General features: G+C 44.4%; 1 protein-coding gene across 1 annotated transcript in view; it reads left to right on the top strand.

The window, feature by feature from the left end:
* Positions 1–23,992, top strand: part of tctn2 (tectonic family member 2) — a 29,678-nt gene that overhangs the window by 1,829 nt on the left and 3,857 nt on the right. Inside the window, exons 2-15 of the mRNA XM_078421526.1 lie at positions 680–790; positions 1,707–1,777; positions 2,642–2,852; positions 5,976–6,076; positions 7,212–7,411; positions 9,790–9,910; positions 11,161–11,302; positions 12,404–12,523; positions 14,192–14,341; positions 14,937–15,020; positions 17,433–17,516; positions 18,999–19,116; positions 22,171–22,277; positions 23,677–23,833. Of these exons, the coding sequence (XP_078277652.1) occupies positions 680–790; positions 1,707–1,777; positions 2,642–2,852; positions 5,976–6,076; positions 7,212–7,411; positions 9,790–9,910; positions 11,161–11,302; positions 12,404–12,523; positions 14,192–14,341; positions 14,937–15,020; positions 17,433–17,516; positions 18,999–19,116; positions 22,171–22,277; positions 23,677–23,833 (1,777 nt within the window). The remainder of the gene's footprint in view (positions 1–679; positions 791–1,706; positions 1,778–2,641; positions 2,853–5,975; positions 6,077–7,211; positions 7,412–9,789; positions 9,911–11,160; positions 11,303–12,403; positions 12,524–14,191; positions 14,342–14,936; positions 15,021–17,432; positions 17,517–18,998; positions 19,117–22,170; positions 22,278–23,676; positions 23,834–23,992) is intronic.

Raw genomic sequence — 23,992 nt, 5'->3', positions numbered from 1 at the left:
CATATCTGAGGAATTATGTGCTGGCTCTGGAGAGGGTCCAGAGGAGGTTTACAAGAATGATCCCTGGAATGAGTAGGTTAACATATGATGAGCGTTTGTCGGCACTGGGCCGGTACTCGCTGGAGTTTAGAAAGATGAGGGGGGACCTAATTGAAACGTACCCGATAGTTAAAGGCTTGGATAGAGTGGATGTGAAGAAGATGTTTCCACTAGTGGGAGAGTCTAGGACTAGAGGTCATAGCCTCAGAATTAAAGGATGTTCCTATAAGAAGGAGATGAGGATGAATTTCTTTAGTCAGAGGGTGGTGAATCTGTGGGATTCTGTGCCACAAAAGGCTATGGCAGCCAAGTCAATGGACATTTTTAAGGCAGAGATAGACAGATTCTTGATCAGTACCAGTGTCAGGGGTTTGGGATAAAGCAGGAGAATGGGTTTAGGAGGGAAAGATAGATCAGCCATGATTGAATGGCAGAGTAGACGATGGGCTGAATGGCCTAATTCTGCTCCTATCACTTATGATCTCAATGTGGCACCAGGTTGTGTGTGTCGATCCTTGGAATTGTAAAATGATTTATTGCCTCTGTTATGATGGTCCCATGACAATGTTTTTTATTCTGTAGGGTTCCATGATCCTTACAGCTTATGATCTAACATCTAATTATTTCACTCTTAATTTAGAGTTCCAGCCATCTTTCCTGGTTGCATCAGGCCCTGAAGTAAATTTCTTCTTGGTGGGTCTAAACAGTTCTGCTCTTAAACTCGGTGTAGAAACAGTGGGAGCTACTGATGGTATGTCTCCTTGAATCTTTTACAGGGTACATTGGTTTCACTAAAGACTTAAGTGAATAGAAGTTGTACTTAAGGCTCAGTTAGTACAACATTTTCCTATTGGATTGGATTTCTGTGCCAATTGAGAATTAAAAAAATTGGCCCAATTTGGTGATTGAATTTCCAGATTCATTCTTCAGAATCTGAAGAAGAGTCTCGACCTGAAACGTCACCCGTTCCTTCTCTCCAGAGATGCTGCCTGACCCGCTGAGTTACTCCAGCCTTTTGTGATATCTTCGATTTGTACCAGCATCTGCAGTTATTTTCCTACACCTCTATAAGATCACCCTTCAGCTTTCTGTGCTCCAGGCTCTCGAGACCTGGCAACATCCTCACAAATCTCTGGATTCTTTCCAGCTTAATGTGAATTGTTTCCCCTCTTTGCAGGTTCTGCCTGACCTGCTTAGTATTTTCAGCATTCTGTTGGTACTTGGGAATACCAGCACCTGAACTATTTTGTTACTCCATTATTTTATATGTCACTATTCCAGAATGTTCCTTAAAATCTGAGAAATCTGCAATGTTACTTCTGTGATCCAAGCCAGACCTGATATTAACTTCAACATGATACTAACTTCAACTGCCTAGATATGTCTGCCTTTACTTGCACAAAATCATTTCTATATCTCCATGAATGGCCTTTCTGGTTGCATGCACATAACTTGTGCATCTGCTTCTGTGCCAGAAAAAAATGACAGGATTTTTATTGTGACAACTGTCTTGCTTCTTGTCAATTCATCAACTGAAGACACTTTTCTAACTCTAATGTTAATAATTGCTTATTCACTCTGATTCCTAGATTGGGGAGAATAAAGATAAGAGCTGCTTTCTAGGAAATGAGAAACAGAATTTTGTTCAGCTTGGTTTCTTTTCTTAGATTTGTTGCAGTCCACGTGTGTGAAGACAAATGGCACTGGTCAATGGGCACTGACTAGTTCAGTTGATGAGGTTTGTACTTAAGGAAAACATCCTTGTGTATCATTTTTCAGTACTTTTGTTATGTAGCTTTCAACCAGGTCGCTGGAGGTCTGGAGCATGGAAAGGTTCTGACAGTCGACTTCATTGCACAATGATTTGATTTTGTTAGCAGAGACTGAAGTAATGGTTGCAGAAAGCCCTTGATATTAGAGGATTGGGATTGTTAAAGAAGCAAAATATAATTAAGAAGATAATAAAGAAATAAAGGAGAAATGATCCTAAACTAAAGAGGAACACAATACAATACTGCAGGAGCTTCTTTATTTAGTTTATTTTATTGTCATGTACCGAGGTACATTGAAATGCTTTTGTTGTGTGATGTTTTAAAACAATAAGAATTTTGCATTGCATTGGAGGGAGCTGGACGGGGATTGTGGATGGGTGGCAGAGGATGGTGCTAAGTATGGGTGAGCAGTTGGGCAGGATGGGAGTAACTCATGGGCAGTGTGGAAGTGTGGTTAATGTGATGGACACTGGACATTTACTTTGGAAAGATTAATGGTGTTGCTGGGCTGGAGCTGGGCCTTGCAATGAGGAAGCTGGTGTGTCAGAAACTGCTGGGCCATGGGTGGCAGCTGGGCTTGGAATGTTTGGGCCTGGCATTTAAACATTGGGTGAAGCAGATGATGAATTGGTTCACACCTCTGAGGCAAAATCTAACCAACACCAGTGACTGAAGAATTATCTTGTGAGGCAAAGCTTTGTATGTGAATTTCCAAATGTGGGGTTAAATTGAAATATTTTTTGAAATGATTCAAGTTTTTACCCATCATATATTACATGTTCTCTGTCCAGCCAGTGTTTTGAATTGAATTCTTATGGATTTGATTGCAGCTTGACTTGTCAACTCTGAATCTGCAGCTGACCCTGGACAGACCTCTGGTACTTTGTGAAAATGCATCGAATGAAACCAACTGTTGCTGGGAACCGCTATGTGTTCTTGAAACACTCCGTGTGACTGCTTGTCTAAATGGCAAGGTTTTGGCAACACTACTTGTCCAAGTTATAATATACGTAAACTCCACATTCCAAGGGATTATAAATGGTGAGTGGATATCCAACTCTGAGTGCTTCATTGGCTACAGTGATCTGTGGCATTTCCTGAGGTTGTGAGGGGCTATAAAAATGCAAATTGGTCTTTCCATTGTGCAGGTGGCCACCATGCCGTGTGCGGTGCACTCTGCGGGCGCACTCTGCGGGCGCACTCTGCGGGCGCACTCTGCGGGCGCACTCTGCGGGCGCACTCTGCGGGCGCACTCTGCGGGCGCACTCTGCGGGTGCACTCTGCGGCGCACTCTGCTGCCTCACAACTCCAGCCACTGAGTTCAATCTCACCCTCCAATAATGTCTGAGTGGACTTTGCTTGTCTCCCTGTGGCCACGAGGGTTTTCTCTGGGTGATCCAGTTTACTCCCTCACCAGAAAAAAGGTGCGTGTCTGCATGTGAATTGGCTGCTGTAAATTGCCCCAAGTGTGAAGGTGAGAGGTGGAATCTGGAGGGATTTAATGGGAGTGAGGGGATGAATGTGCTGGGATTAGTGTAAATGGGTGCTTGATGGTCAGCATGGACCTGCTGGGCTGAAGGGTCTTTTTCTATGAATCTATCCTAACTAGGGATGAGAACACTGTTCTGTGGTTTGTTTAGTGAACTAGGCAGAGGTGGTGGCAAAGCCCATTCTCACTGCCAGCCTTTGTTTCTACTGCAGGCCGTTTCCTGGAGTGTGACATTAGAAATGATGTTAACCGGGAACAATGACCACTGTTAGCTCCAAACCATTGTGATGTGTTCCTGTAACCTTGCAAATGCGCTTCGATGCACTGAAGCTGTGAGAAGCAATTGCTGACCACTAAATACCGGGTTATTCTGACTACTTTGTTTTCACCAAAATGTTGTTGATTCTGTTAATATAATTCTAAGAGCTTGGATTTATTAAAAGGCAAATTGTCTCACAGTTATTATTGGTATTTTAGAAGGACAGAGGGTTGATAAGTGTGATGCGGTAGATTAATAAATGATGCCCAGTAAATTAGTAAAACTGAGCAAAACTCAAATCGCAACAGTCCCGTGGGATTTGAGTGTTTAGTCTAGTTTGGAGATACAGTGCAGAAACAGGCCCTTCGGCCCACTGAGTTCGCACCGACCAGCGATCCCGCACATTTGCACTATCCAACACACACTAGGGACAATTTACAATTTACACTTGTACCAAGCCAATTTACTGACACATCTGTATGTCTTTGCAGTGTGGGAGGGAACCGAAGATCTCGGGAAAAAAACTCACGGGGCGAATGTACAAGCTTCGTGCAGATAGCACCCGTAGTCAGGAAGGAACCCGGGTCTTTGGTGCTGTGAGGCAGCAATTCTACCGTGCGCCACTGTGCCGCCCGAGATATTGGCTGCATGGGTACAAAATTGCCCAGGGACAGGCAGCAGAGAGTGCTTGGCAGCAGCTACTTTTCAGAATGTAGGGAAGTCTAAGGCTCTTGCGTAGAGGCTGGATAGGCTGGGACTCTCCTCCCTGCTGCATGGGAAGCTAAAGGGGACCTTATCAAGATACTCAAAATCAGAAGGGGTAACAATAAGCGGAGCAACCACAGTGTTTCCCCTGAGGTAGGAGTCTCAAACCAGAGGGCGTTGGTTTAAGGTGAGAGGGGAAAGAAAGGCAACGGAAAGCTAACCTTTTCACACAGATGAGTATATGAATCAAGTGTCAGAGAAAATGGGAGAGGGGATACAGTTATGACATTTAAAAGGCATTTGGACGGGAACATGGATGGGGAAAGGTTTGGAAGGATATAGCTTAGTTAGGAAACCTGATCAGCATGGATAAGTTGGGCTGAAGGGCCTGTTTCAGTTAGCTGTACAGTTTAGCCTTGTGCACCTGTGTGCAATGGTGTGTGAAAGGACACAGGTATTTGTTAATGACTTGGACACAGTACACAAGTTCAGAATCTGCTTAGATGTGAATCAAATGTGGTAGAGACGATACAAACAGACTTCAGGAAAGATGCAGACACAGTGAAATGGGAAGGTGCACATTTAAAATCCAAGACCTACAAGTGATACATTTTAGTTATAGTAGGAAGAATGAGGAAAGATAAAATAAATTGTACAATTTTAGAAGTTATGGAAGAACAAACAACTGTCAGCATCTTATTAACAAGCGGCTAAGAAACGACCTTTTCAAAAGATCCCTGTCATTAAAAATAGGGATCTAGAACATAAAAATCACTACTTTATGAGAGACCGGAGAAGCCACAGCAGTGAGGATAATTTTCAAAGGGGAAGTAAGGCAGTATTATTTTAAAATATTTTGAAGGGTAACATTTCTTGGAGTTTGGCCCAATTGTATTGCTGTGACACAGAACAAACATTGGTTTGATGGGCTGAATGGCCTTATTTTCCACAGTTCTGTCTTATTTTTGCAGTTAATGGGAAAGCCTCATTGGAAGAGTCTTGACTGAAACATCTTTCTTCTTAATCTTAATAATAATATTTATTAGTTCCATTGTTGGGGTCTGAAACGGTGTGGTTGACGATGTGACATTTTGTTACATGCTACGGTAGTGTCTGGACTTATAGGACACTTGGACCCCACCATTTAGCATCGTTTCTATCAACAGGTTGACTGAAAAATAATTGGTTTCTAGTGGAAGTTTAAAAGTAAACTTCAGTCAATGTATTAACCTGACTGAATTTACTATTGACTGTGAATTGGCATTAGCATTTTATACCAGCAGCAGTAAAATCAGGAACCGGTTGCTAATGATTTTCAAAGCTTTGTGATACAGTAATTATTCTTATTTTTTTAAATCCTTCCAGATTGAGTTCTTCAACGATAATGGTTTGGGTTGAAAATGTACTTTTTGCAGCTCCAGCTACTGTCTTGCAAAATTAATTGAACAAGTGGGTTAGTTCTGTGGGGTCTGTGGTCCGTGCAACTGTCTAATTAACGTGGATAGACACAAGATGCTGGAGTAACTCAGCGGGGCAGGCAGCATCTCTGGAAAGAAGGAATGGGTGACGTTTTGGGTCGAAGCCCTTCAGACAATTAACTGTAACGTGGACCCATGTAGCTACAATGGGACTATCCCACTCTGAAGAGCTCAGTGTCACTGCAGTTTTTGATTGTCATTACTTATTTAGAGTTTTATTTTTGCTTCAATAGAAAACAATATGCCCATTCCAAAACAAAAATACCACCCGCTTGGCCCGTGTCCATGCAACCTAACGGCAAGAGCTTGTGATGTGGGATGCTGCTGTGATGAGGTATGCTTCATATGACACATGAAGTTACCTGGTGTACGTTGTTAATTTGTTGCAAAAGTTAGCTTTTTATGAACTGTAACGAAATATAGATGACTGATGTTTGCGTAAATAACTGCAGAATCTGAGTATGTCACTGGGTCTGCGGCTAATTAAATGACTCGGTAGTCAAGGATTCAGGACATTTGAAATAATTTAGGGGCCCATTGATGTGTTTTCATTTGATAAACAGAAAGTAGGTGCAAGAGTAAGCCATTTGGCCCTTTGAGCCAGCACCGCCATTCAATGTGATCATGGCTGATCATTCAAAATCAGTACCCCGTTCCTGTTTCCCCATATCCCTTGATTCCTTTAGCCCTAAGAGCTAAATCTAACTCTCTCTTGAAAGCATCCAGTGAATTGGCCTCCACTGCCTTCTGAGGCAAAGAATTCCACAGATTCACAACTCTCTGGGTGAAAACGTTTTTCCTCGTCTCAGTCCTAAGTGGCCTACCCCTTATTCTTAAACTGTGACCCCTGGTTCTGGACTCCCCCAACATCGGGAACATTTTTCCTACATCTAGCCAGTCCAATCCCTTAGGGATTTTATATGTTTCTATAAGATCCCCTCTCATCCTTCTAAATTCCAGTGAATACAAGCCCAGTCAATGCATTCTTTCATCATATGTCTGCCCCGCCATCCCGGGAATTAACCTGGTGAACCTACACTGCACCCCCTCAATAGCAAGAAAAACCAGCAGGTATGATGCTGGAATCTCACTGCCTGTGGTAATCTTTGTCAGGTGTACATTAAGCACTGATACCACCCGGTATGTTTGTGCTCTTGCTATCTCTAATCATTTTCTTCGTCCTAACCATCCTTTCCCCACATCATCAAAACTTTTTTCTCTTTCCCATGAAAAGGGTCTTTCACCCGAGATGATAATGTTTCTCTCACAGTTGCTGCCTGACCTCCAGAATATCTCCAGCACATTCTGTTTTTATGGCAGATTTCCAGCATCTACAGTTTACAATTCTGGAAGTGATTTGATTGTCTTGCCTGCTGTCACAATGACTGTGTTAATGATTTTTTGTTTCATTTTTCTTGTCTGTTGTTCCGAGATATACATTTTAAAGTAAATATTGGTTTTGTTTCTAGGAATGCACGGCTGACATGATCCAGCTATTTCATTCCCACTGCTTTACAGGAGTATTTGGAGGACAGGTGTCCCCACCCTACGACCATCTCTGCTCCATGCAGAATCAGGACAGAGCTCCAAAATGGTTCCCCTTCCTTTGTGTGCAGTCTTCTCTTAATAACTCTCCGTATTTGGGGCTGTTCTTTGAAGGCGATACCATGTAAGTTTATATAACTGGAAACAACGAGCGTATAATCAGTAACATGATTATTCTGAGTAACTTTCATGCTTATAGTCTGATTACTTTTGGAAACTGGTCTTGTTTCTCTTTTGTTGCTTTAGAAACATGGAAAATTGGTGCAGGAGTAGGCCAATCAGTGCCTTCGAGCCAGCACCGCCATTCAATGTGATCACGGCTGATCATCCACAATCAGTACCCCGTTCCTGCTTTCTCCCCATATCCCTTGATTCCGTTAGCCCTAAGAGCTAAATCTAACTCTCTCTTGAAAGCATCCAGTGAATTGGCCTCCACTGCCTTCTGTGGCAGAGAATTCCACAGATTCACAACTCTCTGGGTGAAAAGGTTTTTCCTCGTCTCAGTCCTAAATGGCCTACCCCTTATTCTTAAACTGTGACCCCTGGTTCTGGACTCTCCCAACATCGGGAACATTTTTTCCTGCATCTTGCCTGTTCAATCCTTTCAGAATTTTATGTTTCTATAAAATCCCCTTTCATCCTTCTAAATTCCAGTGAATACAAGCCCAGTCATCCCATTCTTTCATCATATGTCAGTCCCGACATCCCGGGAATTAACCTGGTGAACCTACACTGCACTCCCTCAATAGCAATAATGTCCTTCCTCAAATTAGGAGACCAAAATTGCACACAATATTCCAGGTGCGGTCTCACCAGGGCCCTGTGCAACTGCAGTAGGACCTCCTTGCTCTTAAACTCAAATCCTCTCGTAATGAAGGCCAACATACCATTAGCTTTGTTCACTGCCTGCTGTCCCTGCATGCTTACTTTCAATGACGTACAAGCACACCCAGGTCTCGTTGCACCTCCCCTTCTCCTAATCTGATTTTGACTCCTGATACTGGACTCCCCCAACATGGGGAACATTTTTCCTGCATCTAGCCTGTCCAATCCCTTAAGAATTTTATATCACTATGGAGTATTTGAGATTTAACTCTTTTTTCTTTTCTCTTCTACCTCAGATTTTAACCATGTTTGATCTTACCTCTGAACTGACGTTGGAACATTTATATGCACTTCAAATTTTAATAGGATGCATTTGTACAAAGTGCTAAATTTTTCTGATCTTCACCTAACTTCTAACTGCAGTCCAACACATTTTAATTGGCAGATACCTAACCAAGCAGTAAGAGATTCATTTGGAACTATAAAATGTCTTGTTAATTTGTTAAACAAATCATTAATTTGCCTTTTCTCTGTACATGCTGACACATCTATATTTTTAAATCATATTTCAGATTTGCTGTATTACAGGTTATTTTCTCCTTCGTATCATTTAAAAAAAATCATCTTAATTACACTTTGCCTTGGTTCTTGGTTTACTTTGCCCAAAGAAGCACTGAGCCTTAAGTTCTTATGCTGTGTATAGAATGATTTTAAAGCCCTGTCCTTGGGATGTTGTGGCGGTCTCTGGGGATTCAGCCACTCCCTGGGTCAAGCCCCTCGGCACTGGATAGACAGGTCTGGGGGATGGCCCTGGGCCACAGGGTTACCCTGAGGGGTGAGAGATCAGTCCTTTGTCTGTCTCGTGGTTTGCAAAGGGAGCAGTCCTTAATAAACAGCCTTCTCAGAATCCATCCGAATAGTTTACAGTGAACAATTCCACATTGCATCCTTAAAAAAGGCTCTTGCCTCTACCCCAACCCTAAATCCTAAATAAGATTATTCCAGTCTATCAGCCAAATGAACAAAACTCGTGGGTTCCCTCCAACGGATCATGGTTCCATTCATACTTGTGCAGTTGAACTTCTCTCCCAGAAAGTGCTGATGGAAATATATGCAGAGAATTGACAAATACTGACCTTAAAACTGTAAGGGAAGCAAATTGATGTCAGGAAAAGCTACAAGGAAATCAAGAATAATGCTAATCAATGTAAATGTTGTATGTCATTTGGCAATTCTTCTCACCCTGTTCTTCAGTAATGTCCTCAGGAGTCACAAGTTGAAGGAAATGCCAGTTGCGATGATGTGATTAATGAATGTTCCACAAGGCATTTGTTAAAGATTTATGAAAATAATTTTGCATCAGATTTATGCCACTGAAATGGCCCATTTGTCCCAGGTGGTCCCAGGTTGTCCCAGGTGGTCCAGGTTGTCCCATTTGTCCCAGGTGGTCCAAACTGCTGTTGGTACTTCACAACTTTGCCCCCACTCCTCTTCATGCAACTTGGTCTTTTCCCCACGCATCAATATTATGTCTCTGTCTCTGTTTGGTAATGATGCCAATGGTGAAATGTTGAAATATGTGATCTTATGGAGAAAGCACTTCAATTTATCTTTGGATGTTGCAGAGCTATGTGATGAATGTTGATGCCGGAAGGAATTTAACCTTCTTTTCCACAGTGGTGTTTCACCAGACCTTTCCTTTGGGGTGGCTAAATCTGCCGCAGTAAACGTTCCCGTTGGCTACCACCAGGGAGATCCCATCGTGAGAGGCGACGATCAGCTTTTTATTATGCCACAGGTAAAAGTGCCAGGGAAACTGCAACAATATTTTCAGGAAAGACGGGAGGCAGATATGGATCACATATTGACGGGAGGCAGATATGGATCACATATTGACGGGAGGCAGATATGGATCACATATTGTAGCCAAAAGTACATTTTGTAACATTCAGCATGAAAAGTGTAACCAGGCAATGTGTAAACTGTTTAATTTCTAAAATCTGGAAATCTGCATTGTTACCTGCTCATTCATTCCAAGATACTTCAAGTGTCATTGCTGTTGTAGACATAATGGAATTCATTGCCACAGAAGGCTGTGGAGGCCGTTAATGGATATGTTTAAGGCAGAGATTGACATATTCTTGATTAGTACGGGTGTCAGGGGTTATGGGGAGAAGGCAGGAGAATAGGTTTGAGATCAGCCATGATTGAATGGCGGAGACTTGATGGAGACTAGAAACAAGGCCATGATAGTCCATCATGTTCCATTGCTGAAGTAGGATTAGGTTGTGCAGGTCGGTTCAAGAGCATGATGGTTATAGGAAGGTAGGTGTTCCTGAACCTGGTGGTGTGGGTCTTCCTGCTTCTGTACTTCATGCTTGATGGTAGAGAGAGAAGAGGGGTAGAGAGGTAGAGAGAGAAGCGGGATAGAGAGGTAGAGAGTGAAGAGCTGAATGGTAGATGCTGCCGCCTTGAAGCAGCGCCTCATATAGATGCTTTCGATGGTGGGGAGGGCTGTCCACATGATGGACTGGGCCGAGTCCGCCACTCTGCAGCCTCCTATGTTCCTGTACGTTGGAATCGCCATACCTGACTCTGATGCAACCATTCAGTATATTTCGACAGTGCATCGGTAGATGTTTTTCTTCTGTAATATCCAGGAAGTCCTGGGCCTTGAATGACTCGGTTTCCAGAACCTGCTGTTTGTGTTGCTGCAGCTGGAGCCATGTCCTGCACGTGGGTCTGGGTCACGAGCTGGACATGTACACGCATTCTCAGCAGTCTGGGTCACGAGCTGGACATGTACATGCATTCTCAGCAGTCGAGAAGTCAAAGGGAAAATAATTGAATTGAATAAATGTTATTGAATTGAATAATTTTATTAGCCAAGTATGTATACATACAAGGAATTTGCCTTGGTGCTTTGCTCGTAACAACACGATATACATTTAACAATAATATCATGAGAAATCATGAAATGTTGTGACTGACTGATTTTGCAACTCCTGGCTAGGGAAGCAAGCTCTCATTTATTTTGTCTACACGTAGAAATCTTTGAATGGGCAGTGCTTGGGGAGTGCGCCTGTGGAGTACCTACAAGATTTTGATGCACGTTGTGTGACTCCACTCACAGCTGACACTTGTGCAGACACCATCGGAGTTGGTGAACAGATCCAGAATGGCTTGGGAAGTATGTACCACCACCATTGCATAAATAGCAGTTTCATTAGAACCTTTTTCTGACTGAAGTAAACTATAAAGTGTTTTAACAGAGTGAAAAAGGGGGTAATGTTTCAACCGGCTGAGAGGTTGCGTGTCAGCAAGCACTGATGGTTGGCTGCTCTGGAAGGTTATACCACAGGGCATCTGGGGAGCAGAATTAGCGAGGAGGCAGAGGGTGGTGGTTGTTCAGACTGGAGGTATCGGTGCTGGGCTCTTTGCTGTGTCATCTATATCAACAATTTAGACGAGAATGTGCAAGGCATGACTAGTACGTTTGCAGATGATACTGAAATAGGTGGTATCATAGACAGTGAAGATCAGAGTTTACAGCGGCATCTTGATCAGCTGGACAAGTGAGCTGAGGAATGGCAAATGCAGTTTAATTCAGATAAGTGTTAGGTGTAGCATTTTGGGAAGTCTAACCAGGGCAGGACATTCACAGTAAATGGTAGCGGCCTGGGGAGTGTTACAGAGCAGATGGATTTAGGAGTACAAGGATATAGTTCCCTGAAAGTGGTTTTGTAGATAGATAGATGAGGTGGTGAAGAAGGCTTTTGGCATGCAGGCCTTCATCAGTCATACTCATTGAGTATACAAGTTGTAATGTTATGTTGCAGTTGTAGATGTTGGTGAGGCTGAACTGTGTTCAGTTTTAGGTCAGCTTGCTGTAGGTCAGCAGCACTTCCCACTTTGGTGTGTCTAAGCAAGTGGATACTATTGCAACACGCATCTCCATGTGATGGTGGAAAGACTTTGGGTAGTCATGAGGTGAGTCACTCACTGAGCTAGCCAGCCTGTGGCCTGCTTTGCAGCCATATGTAGCTGCGTCTGGTTAGGTTTCAGGTCAGTGGTGACCCCAGGAAAGCGTAGGTGGTGGGGGCTTGAATTATGATTCGCTGTCGTCTGCATCTGGTCCATGGAGAGATGGAAACTGTTCTGTTAAATACCAAAGTAAAGTACCTAAAAGTTAAACGGGAGATTTCAGAGCAGCTGCATTTTGAACACATCAAGTAAAAGATCTATGTGGGAAAAAGCTGCAGGGGTGATTGATTTGTCTTTTGTCTTGTAGCTTTGATACAGCCGGTTATAACCTACCAGAACGCGGCAGACCTTGGTGATTTCATTCCAATAACTGCTTCAACTTCTGGGGCCCTGTTTCCCAAAGAGCAGAATGCCATGGCGTCTTTGGGTATGGACTTCCAGTGTAAATGTCTTGCTTTTGTGGTATGAACATTGATTTCTCTAACTTCAGATAGTTCCTCTGTCCCTCTCTTCCACTCCCCCTTCCCAGTTCTCCCACTGCCTTCCTGACTCCTACTACATCCTATCTTTGTCCCGCCCGCCCCCTCCCCTGACATCAGTCTGAAGAAGGGTCTCGACGCGAAAAGTCACACATTCCTCCACCCTGAGATGCTGCCTGACCCGCTGAGTTACTCCAGCATTTTGTGATACCTTTATTATGACATGAGGTTTCTTGGGAGTACAACTATAACGAACTACCTGTAATGCAAATAGTGTTCCTTAATTGATCGGTCGGATTTTAGAACCATCCCTTCCAGCAGAACTATCTGTATTGTAATGCAGTTTTGGTCGCCCAGCTGCACAAAGGATATAATTAGCTGACAACGGTGCAGGAAAGATTCACCTGGATGTTGTGACCAGTATTGTGTACAGTTTCGGTCTCCTAATTTGAGGAAGGACAATTGTGTACAATTTTGGTCTCCTAATTTGAGGAAGGACATCCTTGTAATTGAGGCAGTGCAGCGTAGGTTCATGAGATTGATCCCTGGGATGGCGGGACTGTCATATGATGAAAGATTGAAAAGACTCGGCTTGTATTCACTGGAGTTTAGAAGGATGAGAGGGGATCTTATAGAAACATATAAAATTATAAAAGGACTGGACAAGCTAGATGCAGGAAAAATGTTCCCAATGTTGGGCGAGTCCAGAACCAGGGGCCAGTCTTAGAATAAAGGGGAGGCCATTTAAAACTGAGGTGAGAAAAAACTTTTTCACCCAGAGAGTTGTGAATTTGTGGAATTCTCTGCCACAGAGGGCAGTGGAAGCCAAATCACTGGATGGATTTAAGAGAGAGTTAGATGGAGCTCAAGGGGTTAGTGGAATCAAGGGATATGGGGAGAAGGCAGGCACGGGGTATTGATTGGGGACGATCAGCCATGATCACAGTGAATGACGGTGCTGCCTCGAAGGGCCGAATGGCCTCCTCCTGCATCTATTTTCTATGTTTCTATGTTATCAGCACTGGAGTATTTGGGTTACATGGACAGGCAAGGACTTCTTTTCTTGCAGCATAGGAGGCTGCAGGGTGATGACACGGAGGAGTACAATATCATGTGGTGATACAGATTAGGTGAATGGGAGTCTAAAACTAGAGCAGGGGAGTCTAAAACTAAAGAGCATAGGTATAAGAAAGATTTGAGGCCTGAGGGGCAATTTTTTAACGGAGGGAGTGGAGCATATATTGGTGGATCTGACAGATGAAGCTGGCTACAGTTACAATGTTTAAAAGACTTTTAGACAGGTGCATGGATAGAAATCATTTAGGGGGATATGGGCAAATGCTGGCAAATGAGACTAGCTCAGTTATAAAACCTGGTTGGCATGGAGGAGTTTGGTCAAATGGTCTGTTTCCATGTCCTTATCCTTCCAATAGGAACCAGAATTGTATGCACTACTCCAAATGTGGCCTCTCCATACCTTATACAGCTGCAGCATGACTTCCTGACCTTTATAATCCATGTTTGATCGATGAAGGCAAGCATGCCCTTTGTCTTGGTCACCCTATCCACTTGTGCTGTCACTTTCTGATGTGATTTGTTTGCTTTTCTCAATACAGGATTGGTTGATATATCGGAGCCCAAACTTGTGAAGGGAATATGTAAAAATATGATTTTGCAGGCTGATTATGTTTTCTACTGGAACGGAACCACAGTATCTCATATCAATTTGCTTGTCACAGTGGGAAATATTTCCTTGCACTCATCAGGTATGGCTGTGCTCCATTTGCCTTTGATATGCAATAGACAATAGACAATAGGTGCAGGAGTAGGCCATTCAGCCCTTCGAGCCAGCACCGCCATTCAATGCGATCGTGGCTGATCACTCTCAATCAGTACCCCGTTCCTGCCTTCTCCCCATACCCCCTCACTCCGCTATCCTTAAGAGCTCTATCCAGCTCTCTCTTGAAAGCATCCAACGAACTGGCCTCCACTGCCTTCTGAGGCAGAGAATTCCACACTTTCACCACTCTCTGACTGAAAAAGTTCTTCCTCATCTCCGTTCTAAATGGCCTACCCCTTATCCTTAAACTGTGGCCCCTTGTTCTGGACTCCCCCAACATTGGGAACATGTTTCCTGCCTCTAATGTGTCCAATCCCCTAATTATCTTATATGTTTCAATAAGATCCCCCCTCATCCTTCTAAATTCCAGTGTATACAATGATTTCGATAGATTCTGTTGTGATAGTGAAGTGATCGCCACCTCTTCCAGCCTTGCTGCCATTTAACACCTGACTCAACTGTATTTGTATTTGTATATTTTCTCTCCATCTCGTTTAAATCTATAATATATTGTTTTCCAGCTACTTTGACTCAAAGATTCAGTGTTACTTTCACGAACCCTGTCAAGGAACATCCTTCCCCGGTAACTCTGTCTGGCAATCCAGGTGAGACTGAGGCCTCGTTACGGTACAGCTTGTGTGGGGGGAAAGGTTATCAATGAACATTTGGGATTTGCCTTCAACTTACAAGTGTTTCTGTTCTTAAAAAAAGTAGAGCAACTGCCTTATGGCAAGATTTATAATAAGTTATTTTTATTGGTAAGTGAAGTTGCAGTGACTTACAGTGGAAATCTAAAAGTTGACAATGTCCAAACTTTTCAATGAGAATAAATTGTTGAATGTTTAAAGTCATGGTTCTAGAGCAGGAACGGGCCCTTTGGCCCACACGGTCCATGCCAGCCCATTTGCTTTGCCACGCCAGTCCAACTTGCATGTTCCTTGTCCATGTCCATTCAGCAAGTGGTAGAGATGGGTAGCAACGTTGAAATAGCATTTGGGTAAGCACTTGGCCAGGAACAGGAGTTGAGAGATACTGCCTACTGCATGCATGTGGAATCAGAGTATATGGGCAGCATGAGTGGAATAGGGCCGAGAGGGCCCGTGTCTGCGGCACACTTCCCTGTGTGATTCTGTCAAGTGTTCATGCTGGCGATCCTCAGCAGCAGACCATTGGGCAACAGACCAAAAGCTAACTGGGGCTGCACTCACTCTCTGGTAGGTGTTAGGTGGTGATTGAATGGAGATGAAGAGGAATTTCTTTAGTAGGAAAGAACTGCAGATGTTGGTTTAAATCAAACCCAAAATGCTGGAGTAACTCAGCAGGCCACGCAGCACCTCTGGAGAGAAGGAATGGGTGACTTTTCGGTCGATACCCTTCTTCAGACAGATGTCAGGGGAGTGGGCAGGACAGAGATAGAATGTAGTCGGAGACAGTAAGACTGGTGGGAGAACTGGGAAGGGAGAGGGGATGGAGAGAGAGGGAAAGCAAGGGCTACTTGAAGTTAGAGAAGTCAATGTTCATACCGCTGGGGTGTAAGCTGCCTAAGAGAAAAATGAGGTGCTGTTCCTCCAATTTGCGCTGGGCCTCACTCTGAAAATGGAAGAAGCCCAGGACAGAAAGGTCAGTGGGAATGGGAGGGGAAGTTGAAGTGTTGAGCAACCAGGAGATCAGGTAGGTTAAGGCGGATTGACCAGAGGTGTTGAGCGAAACAATCGCCAAGCCTGCGCTTGATCTCGCCGATATGCAAGAGTTGACACCTGAAACAGAGGATACAGTAGATGAGGTTGGAGAAGGTGCAAGTGAACCTGTGCCTCACCTGCAAAGACTGTCGGGGTCCTTGGTTGGAGTCAAGGGGGGAGGTAAAGGGACATGTGTTGCATCACCTGCGGTTGCAGGGGAAAGTACTTGGGGAGGGTGGTTTGGGTGGGAAGGGACGAATTGACCAGGGAGTTGTGGAGCGAAAGGTCGCTGCAGAAAGCGGTAAGGAATGGAGATGGGAAGACGTGGCCAGCAGTGGGATCCCGTTGGAGGTGGCGAAAATGTTGGAGGATTATATGCTGTATGCGACGGCTGATGGGGTGGAAGGTGAGGGCAAGGGATCTCTGTCCTTGTTACGAATGGGGGGACGGGGAGCAAGAGCGGAACTACGAGATATGGAGGAGACCTCAGTGAGAGCCTCATCTATAATGGAAGAGGGGAACCTCCATATCCCGCAGCTCCGCTCTTGCTCCCCCTCCCCCCATTCGTCTGTGTATGACACTGGTGGGGTCAGAGTTCTGGCGAGGACAGGCCAGCCCACTGAAAACATCCAGTTTAATTATACCTCTGCCTAATGTCTGTGATAAGGAATCTTTCATGAATTGTAATCTAGGGCAGAGTTGAAAAGCATAATTAATTAAAGTTAGCATCGTGCGTTCAAGGAAAGTTTGTGGTTTATCAACCCGAAACGTCACCTATCCACATTCTCCACAGATGCTGCGTGACCCACTAAGTTACTCAGTAAGACTAGTCAATAAGACTACTAATTGCAGATGCTGGAAATCCAACACAACTAAAACCCATGGAAGCACACAACAGGTTAAACAAATTAGTGATGAGAGAAACAGTTGATTAAGGTTCCTTTGTCAGAACTTTAAAGTGAGAAAACAAATATGTTTTAAGTTGGAGACTGTTGGATGATGGCAAGATGGGGAGCGTCTGTTATGGTGAGAGAGGCTGAGATGGCCAAATTCAGTATGAAGTCTGGAGGGTTGTAATGTACCCGAGGGAAGGGAGCTGTGTTCCTCAGCCTTGCTCTGGGGGGTGGGAGAGGACGGGCATGGGTGCGGCAAGTAGGTGTAAGGCGAGGCTGGAAGGCAGAGATGTAGAGGGAATGAGATAGGTGGATGAAGTGATGGAGGCTAAAGCTCAGGATCCCAATGTAGATTGAATGGAGGTGTTCTGGAAAGCTTCTTCACGATACTAAATGTGACCATCTGTAAAATGTACAGAATTATGAAATATTCTCTTAATTTCAGGTTATCTAACTGGCAAACAAGTTTTGGCTGCCCTTGCAAGTGACAAGACCTTGAAAAGAGTTCCCTTAAAAATATGGCGACCAGGTGATGTATTTTCTTTTGGTGATTAGAAATAACATGTTTTCTTTTCTTTTGTCTTCTGGGGAAGGAGAGAGTGAGAGCAAGAAAACTAGTGGAGAAAACTAGTGGGTCTCACGTTGCCCTATCATTTTTCATTCTGTTTCTTTCTGTCAATAGAAGGATAAAGGCTTGTCCATTTGATACAACAGAAGCACAGAAGGCGCAAGTTTACTTTTGTACTCGGGAGTTGTGAGCATAAGAGGAGTGTTTCGCATTAGAAGTATAAATGCTGCAATATCCCTCTTCCAGACTGGAGTGATTGGCCTGAGATGTTAAAGACGATACTAGTCTAGAACAGATGGTGGAAGATTGTTTTTCTGGACTAGGGGTGTATGTCTCGGGGATTGGTACTGGGCCAATTGCTGTTTGTCATCTATATCAGTGATTTGGATGAGAATGTACAAGGCATGATGAACAAGTTTGCAGATCAACATTAAAACAGAGGGTATTGTAGACAGTGAAGATGGTTATCATGAATGACGGCGGGGTCTTGATCAGCTGGGCAAGTGGGCTGAGGAATGGCTAATGGATTTTAATCTCGATAAATGTGAGGCATTGCATATTGGTGAACTGGATTCAGTACTTCAGTTGTGGCCAAATCCATGTTTGTTGTGGTTCATTGAACCGTCCCCTTTTCCTGAGCTCCAAGCCTCTGTTTACAGGGCCCAGGATTCCATATGCCTTTTGAATCCTGCTCCTTGCAACGTACCACACATGTTCCCTAGATCTCTCTTTTTGTCTTTAACTTTTAGATTGCATCGCCATCATTTTTCCAATAAATATAAAGCTTCATTTTTTTGTGTTAAATTTCACCTCCCCAGTTTACCCAACCCACCAGCTTGTTATCATCTTGAAGTCTCTAACTATTTATCATTTCACTGCACCTTAGATGTACTGACACCAAGGGGATTTCACCGTACACTTTCTTCTCGTTTGTAAAATCACCTTTCACTGCTGCAGTTTTGTTTTAGTTGGCCAACTTTTCTAATGACCTTTTATTCCATGGTCATCCATTCTTGAAGACAAGCCTGTCACGTGGCACCTTGATCAGATGCCTTCAGAAACATTAACCGCATATCCATCATCAACCTTCTTTGTTACCTCTTCGATGAGCATTTTGTCAATTAATTAAGTTGCCACTGGAAGATGTTTGCACTGTTATTATTTGTTAATATTCGCGTTGTTATTTGGACATTGATTTCAAGAGACCTGCTTGGGTTGCGTGGGTAGAGGAAGGAGGGTCAGTTAGAGGGTCAGTTAGAGACTGCTGACCCACTGGTGTAGCATCAGCAGTGACTGACTGACACTCTGACGTTGAGAGCACTGATTTAGACTGGAGTCTTGAAATGGCTTCATGGAAATACACACTTTGGATGAGCAAAATATCAGTATCATTTATAAAAATATCTGCCTTTATAAAATATTTTTTTCCATTTTGTTTTGCAGTTGGAAATGGGTTATGCTCATCAGCTCAAACAACATCATTGTTGTTCGGAGAAGACTCGACCTCTGGTTGCCTGCTGCGCCTCAGCTTTGATCATTTTGACAACTGTACTGCCCTTGGGTGTGTGAGCAAATGTTTCTTTCTCAAGCATTTGGGGTTATTAGGTGAAAATCTCAAATACCAGTAGAATCTGCAAGTTGCTTGAAATAATGACTGTTTCCCGACACCACTCTTGCTAGACACAAAAAGCTAGAGTAACTCAGCGGGACAGGCAGCATCTCTGGAGAGAAGGAATGGGCGACGTTTCGAGTCGAGACCCTATTTCAGACTGGTTAGGGATAAGGGAAACGAGAGATAAAGAACAAGTCAAGTCAAGTCAAGTTTATTTGTCACATACACATACACGATGTGCAGTGAAATGAAAGTGGCAATGCCTGTGGATTGTGCAAAAAGAAATTACAATTTCAGCATATAAATTAAAATTAATACAGAAAATAAAATTTAGTCCCTGTAGTTATAATAGTTAACAGTCCTAATGGCCTGTGGGAAGAAACTCCGTCTCATCCTCTCCGTTTTCACAGCGTGACAGCGGAGGCGTTTGCCTGACCGTAGCAGCTGGAACAGTCCGTTGCTGGGGTGGCAGGGGTCCCTCATGATCTTGCTTGCTCTCGATCTGCGCCTCCTGATGTATAGGTCCTGCAGTGGGGCGAGTGTAGTTCCCATGGCGCGTTCTGCCGAACGCACTACTCTCTGCAGGGCCTTCCTGTCCTGGGCAGAGCTGTTCCCAAATCAGACTGTGATGTTGCCGGACAGGATGCTCTCTACAGCCCCAGAGTAGAAGCATTGAAGGATCCTCAGAGACACTCTGAATTTCCTCAGCTGTCTAAGGTGGTAAAGGCACTGCTTTGCCTTACCCACCAGTGGCTGGAATATGCCACAGAGCTGGCAACAATGAATGAAAGATATGCAAAAAAGTAACGATGATAAAGAAAACAGGCCATTGTTAGCTGTTTGTAGGGTGAAAATGAGGAGCTAGTGTGAGGAGCTAGTGTGAGGAGCTAGTGTGAGGAGCTAGTGTGAGGAGCTAGTGTGAGGAGCTAGTGTGAGGAGCTAGTGTGAGGAGCTAGTGTGGATTGGGTGGGGGAGGGATAGGGAGAGAAGGAATGCCTGGGCTACCTGAAGTGAGAGAAATCAATATTCATACCACTGGCTATCAATATTCATACCACTGGCTATCTTCAGTTAAAACCAGCATCTGCAGTTCCTTCTTACACACTTAATTCTTGCTGTTCTTTCTCACAAAAAGACAAACCAGCGATCTGTATTTATGTTAATCTATTTCACAAAATGCTGGAGTAACTCAGCAGGTCAGGCAGCATCTCAGGAGAGAAGGAATGGGTGACTTTTCGGGTCGAGACCCACGATAACTTCTCATAGTGAAAATGAGATACAACCTGAATCGTCACCCATTGCTTTTCTCCAGAGATGCTGCCTGTCCCACTGAGTTACTCCAGCATTTTGTGTTTATCTTCCGTTTAAACCAGCATCTGTAGTTCCTTCCAACACACCAGTTTCATTGTCAAGCTGCTGTGAAGGCACAAGGTAGATGGGAACCAACATTCCTCATTGATTATTGTTAGCAGGGAGAGGAATTTTTCAGTGCATGGTTTTTTGAGGTTGATGAAGCATCCACCTTGATTTCTCAGGTACTTTGTCATCTTCCGCGGGAATGTTGTGGGAGTGGCAGAGCAGCTCTGCACGTCCTCTGCCTCCACGTTCAGACGTGCGTCCTACATGGTACCGCTAGTTGGAGGTTGCACTGGGATGGACTGGACAACTGTACTGGGACTGCTGCACCAAGCTGCCCGAGCTGTACATCCCACTGCCCGTGCTGTACATCCCACTGCCCGTGCTGTACATCCCACTGCCCGTGCTGTAGTCCCACTGCCCGTGCTGTAGTCCCACTGCCCGTGCTGTAGTCCCACTGCCCGTGCTGTAGTCCCACTGCCCGTGCTGTAGTCCCACTGCCCGTGCTGTAGTCCCACTGCCCGTGCTGTAGTCCCACTGCCCGTGCTGTACATCCCACTGCCCGTGCTGTAGTCCCACTGCCCGTGCTGTAGTCCCACTGCCCGTGCTGTAGTCCCACTGCCCGTGCTGTACATCCCACTGCCCGTGCTGTAGTCCCACTGCCCGTGCTGTACATCCCACTGCCCGTGCTGTAGTCCCACTGCCCGTGCTGTAGTCCCACTGCCCGTGCAGTAGTCCCACTGCTGTAGTCCCACTGCTGTAGTCCCACTGCTGTAGTCCCACTGCTGTAGTCCCACTGCCCGTGCTGTACATCCCACTGCCCGTGCTGTACATCCCACTGCCCGTGCTGTACATCCCACTGCCCGTGCTGTAGTCCCACTGCCCGTGCTGTACATCCCACTGCCCGTGCTGTACATCCCACTGCCCGTGCTGTAGTCCCACTGCTGTACATCCCACTGCCCGTGCTGTACATCCCACTGCCCGTGCTGTACATCCCACTGCCCGTGCTGTACATCCCACTGCCCGTGCTGTACATCCCACTGCCCGTGCTGTAGTCCCACTGCTGTACATCCCACTGCCCGTGCTGTACATCCCACTGCCCGTGCTGTACATCCCACTGCCCGTGCTGTACATCCCACTGCCCGTGCTGTAGTCCCACTGCTGTACATCCCACTGCCCGTGCTGTACATCCCACTGCCCGTGCTGTACATCCCACTGCCCGTGCTGTACATCCCACTGCCCGTGCTGTACATCCCACTGCCCGTGCTGTACATCCCACTGCCCGTGCTGTAGTCCCACTGCCCGTGCTGTACATCCCACTGCCCGTGCTGTACATCCCACTGCCCGTGCTGTACATCCCACTGCCCGTGCTGTACATCCCACTGCCCGTGCTGTAGTCCCACTGCCCGTGCTGTACATCCCACTGCCCGTGCTGTAGTCCCACTGCCCGTGCTGTACATCCCACTGCCCGTGCTGTAGTCCCACTGCTGTAATTTGGCAGTGCTGTACATTCCAGTGCTGTAATTTGGCAGTGCTGTACATTCCAGTGCTGTAATTTGGCAGTGCTGTACATTCCAGTGCTGTAATTTGGCAGTGCTGTACATTCCAGTGCTCACCTCTTTAATACCCCTCTTACTTTTTTTGCAGGTATACTGTTTATGAAAACCTGCTGAAACTTATACCAGCAGATTATATAGCAAGGCGGGGAAATTCAAACCTTACAGATCTGTCGGAATGGGTGCCATTATATAAAGGTAAGCTGTCTCCTTTAGCTGAAGCATTTCCTACATTTACTTTATAGATTTGTATTACTCTTATGTGGAACCTGCAAACTGATTTAATTACCCTCCATACCCCTTGAGCAATATATTACTGCAGAGAGGTGTTGTAGTTTATGGTGTGCGTTCTGATTCACAGTGGATGACTTTCTTTAAGAATGAGGTCACTTTTACATAAGCAAATGCAGCTGGCTGTTTCCACAGGAGACGGTGACATGAACGAATAGCTGATCTCCCTGGTCCTGTTGTAACTCATTGTTGCCAGCTCTGTGGCATATTCCAGCATCTCTGCATTGCTTCAGATTTACGTTCGATGCATCTACTGAATGCTTCAAGTGCTCAGTGCTTACATCCAAGGGCTTATTGGTTGGCGATAATTTACTGTATGAGATGAGGTTTGGGTGCTCAGGTTCAACGTCTCCTACAACGTGAGCCAGATCTGACCACACAAGTTTAGTTTAGTTTATTGTCATGTGTACCGAGGCACAGTGAAAAGCTTTATTGTGGTGTGCTATCCAGTCAGCAAAAAGACTATACATGATTACAATTGAGCCGTCCAAGGTGTACAGATAAAGGATAAAGGGAATTTTGTTCAGTGCAAGATAAAGTCCAGTGTTGTCTGATTAAAGATAGTCCGAGGATCTCCAATTAGGTAGATGGTAGGTCAGGCTGCTCTCTGGTTGGTGATAGGATGGTTCAGTTGCCTGATAACACCTGCTGTGTCTGTCTGCAGTTAAAACTTTCTAATGGAGGCAGAGAAGATGGTCAAAATATTCTTCTTTTGATCTTCATTTCTTATGATGGTTGAACAACTCAAGTTCAGCTGGTTAATCAATAACCTATGGTGCTTACATTATGGAATCCAGAATCAATGGTGGAAGATGTTTAGATTCATTAAGTTATACAGCGTGGAAACAAATCATTGACCCTAACCTGCTGACCAAGTTACCTACCTGAGCAGTTCTGAGCATTTGCCTGCATTTACCCACATCCCTTTAAACTTTGATATCCATGCAGCAGTCCAAATGTCTTTTAAACCTATTCAAATGGATAAATAATTTCACAGTTCTATCTGCAAAAATAGAATGCTTTTCCTACATTTGTAGAAACCAGCTCCACAAAAGCCAGGTTCCCCAGTGTTCTAATTTCATGTCCGAAAGACCACTCTGCATATTGGCTCATTGTTAACATATGGAACAGTATTTACACGGCACAGTATTTACAAAGCATTGCTTGTCATTTGACACTTAGGAATATGTTGTACTAAGTTAAAGTTCCTGTAATCAATAGATTTGTTCAAGGGTGTAAGTGAGAGCCTTTGGTTTTCAAATCGGTCAAATGTACTTAATTTATACAGATTTTGTTTTAAATGCAGCTTCCTTTAATGATGAATATGAATTTAAAGAATACGAAGATGAATTTAAAGGATTCTGCACTGCGATTCCAGCTGCCATGAATATCCGTTTTTTCACAGCAGTTGTAGGTGCAGTTGAAGCAGTCCCTCAACGAGTGATACTTGGAGCTGAGGTTAAGTAAGAAGATTGCATTGCAATTGTATTAGCTGGGTGACTACTTCCAAATGTAAGATTGGACTTGTGTTTATATGCAAACAGCTACATTATGCTACTCTCCCAGTTAGTTGTGGAACAATTAATACAGGGAATTTCCCAAATTTGAAGGTATGCTTTCAC

The sequence above is a fragment of the Rhinoraja longicauda genome, chromosome 25 (genome assembly GCF_053455715.1).
Source record: "Rhinoraja longicauda isolate Sanriku21f chromosome 25, sRhiLon1.1, whole genome shotgun sequence".
Lineage (NCBI taxonomy): Eukaryota > Metazoa > Chordata > Chondrichthyes > Rajiformes > Arhynchobatidae > Rhinoraja > Rhinoraja longicauda.
This window is presented reverse-complemented; position numbering and strand designations above follow the sequence as displayed.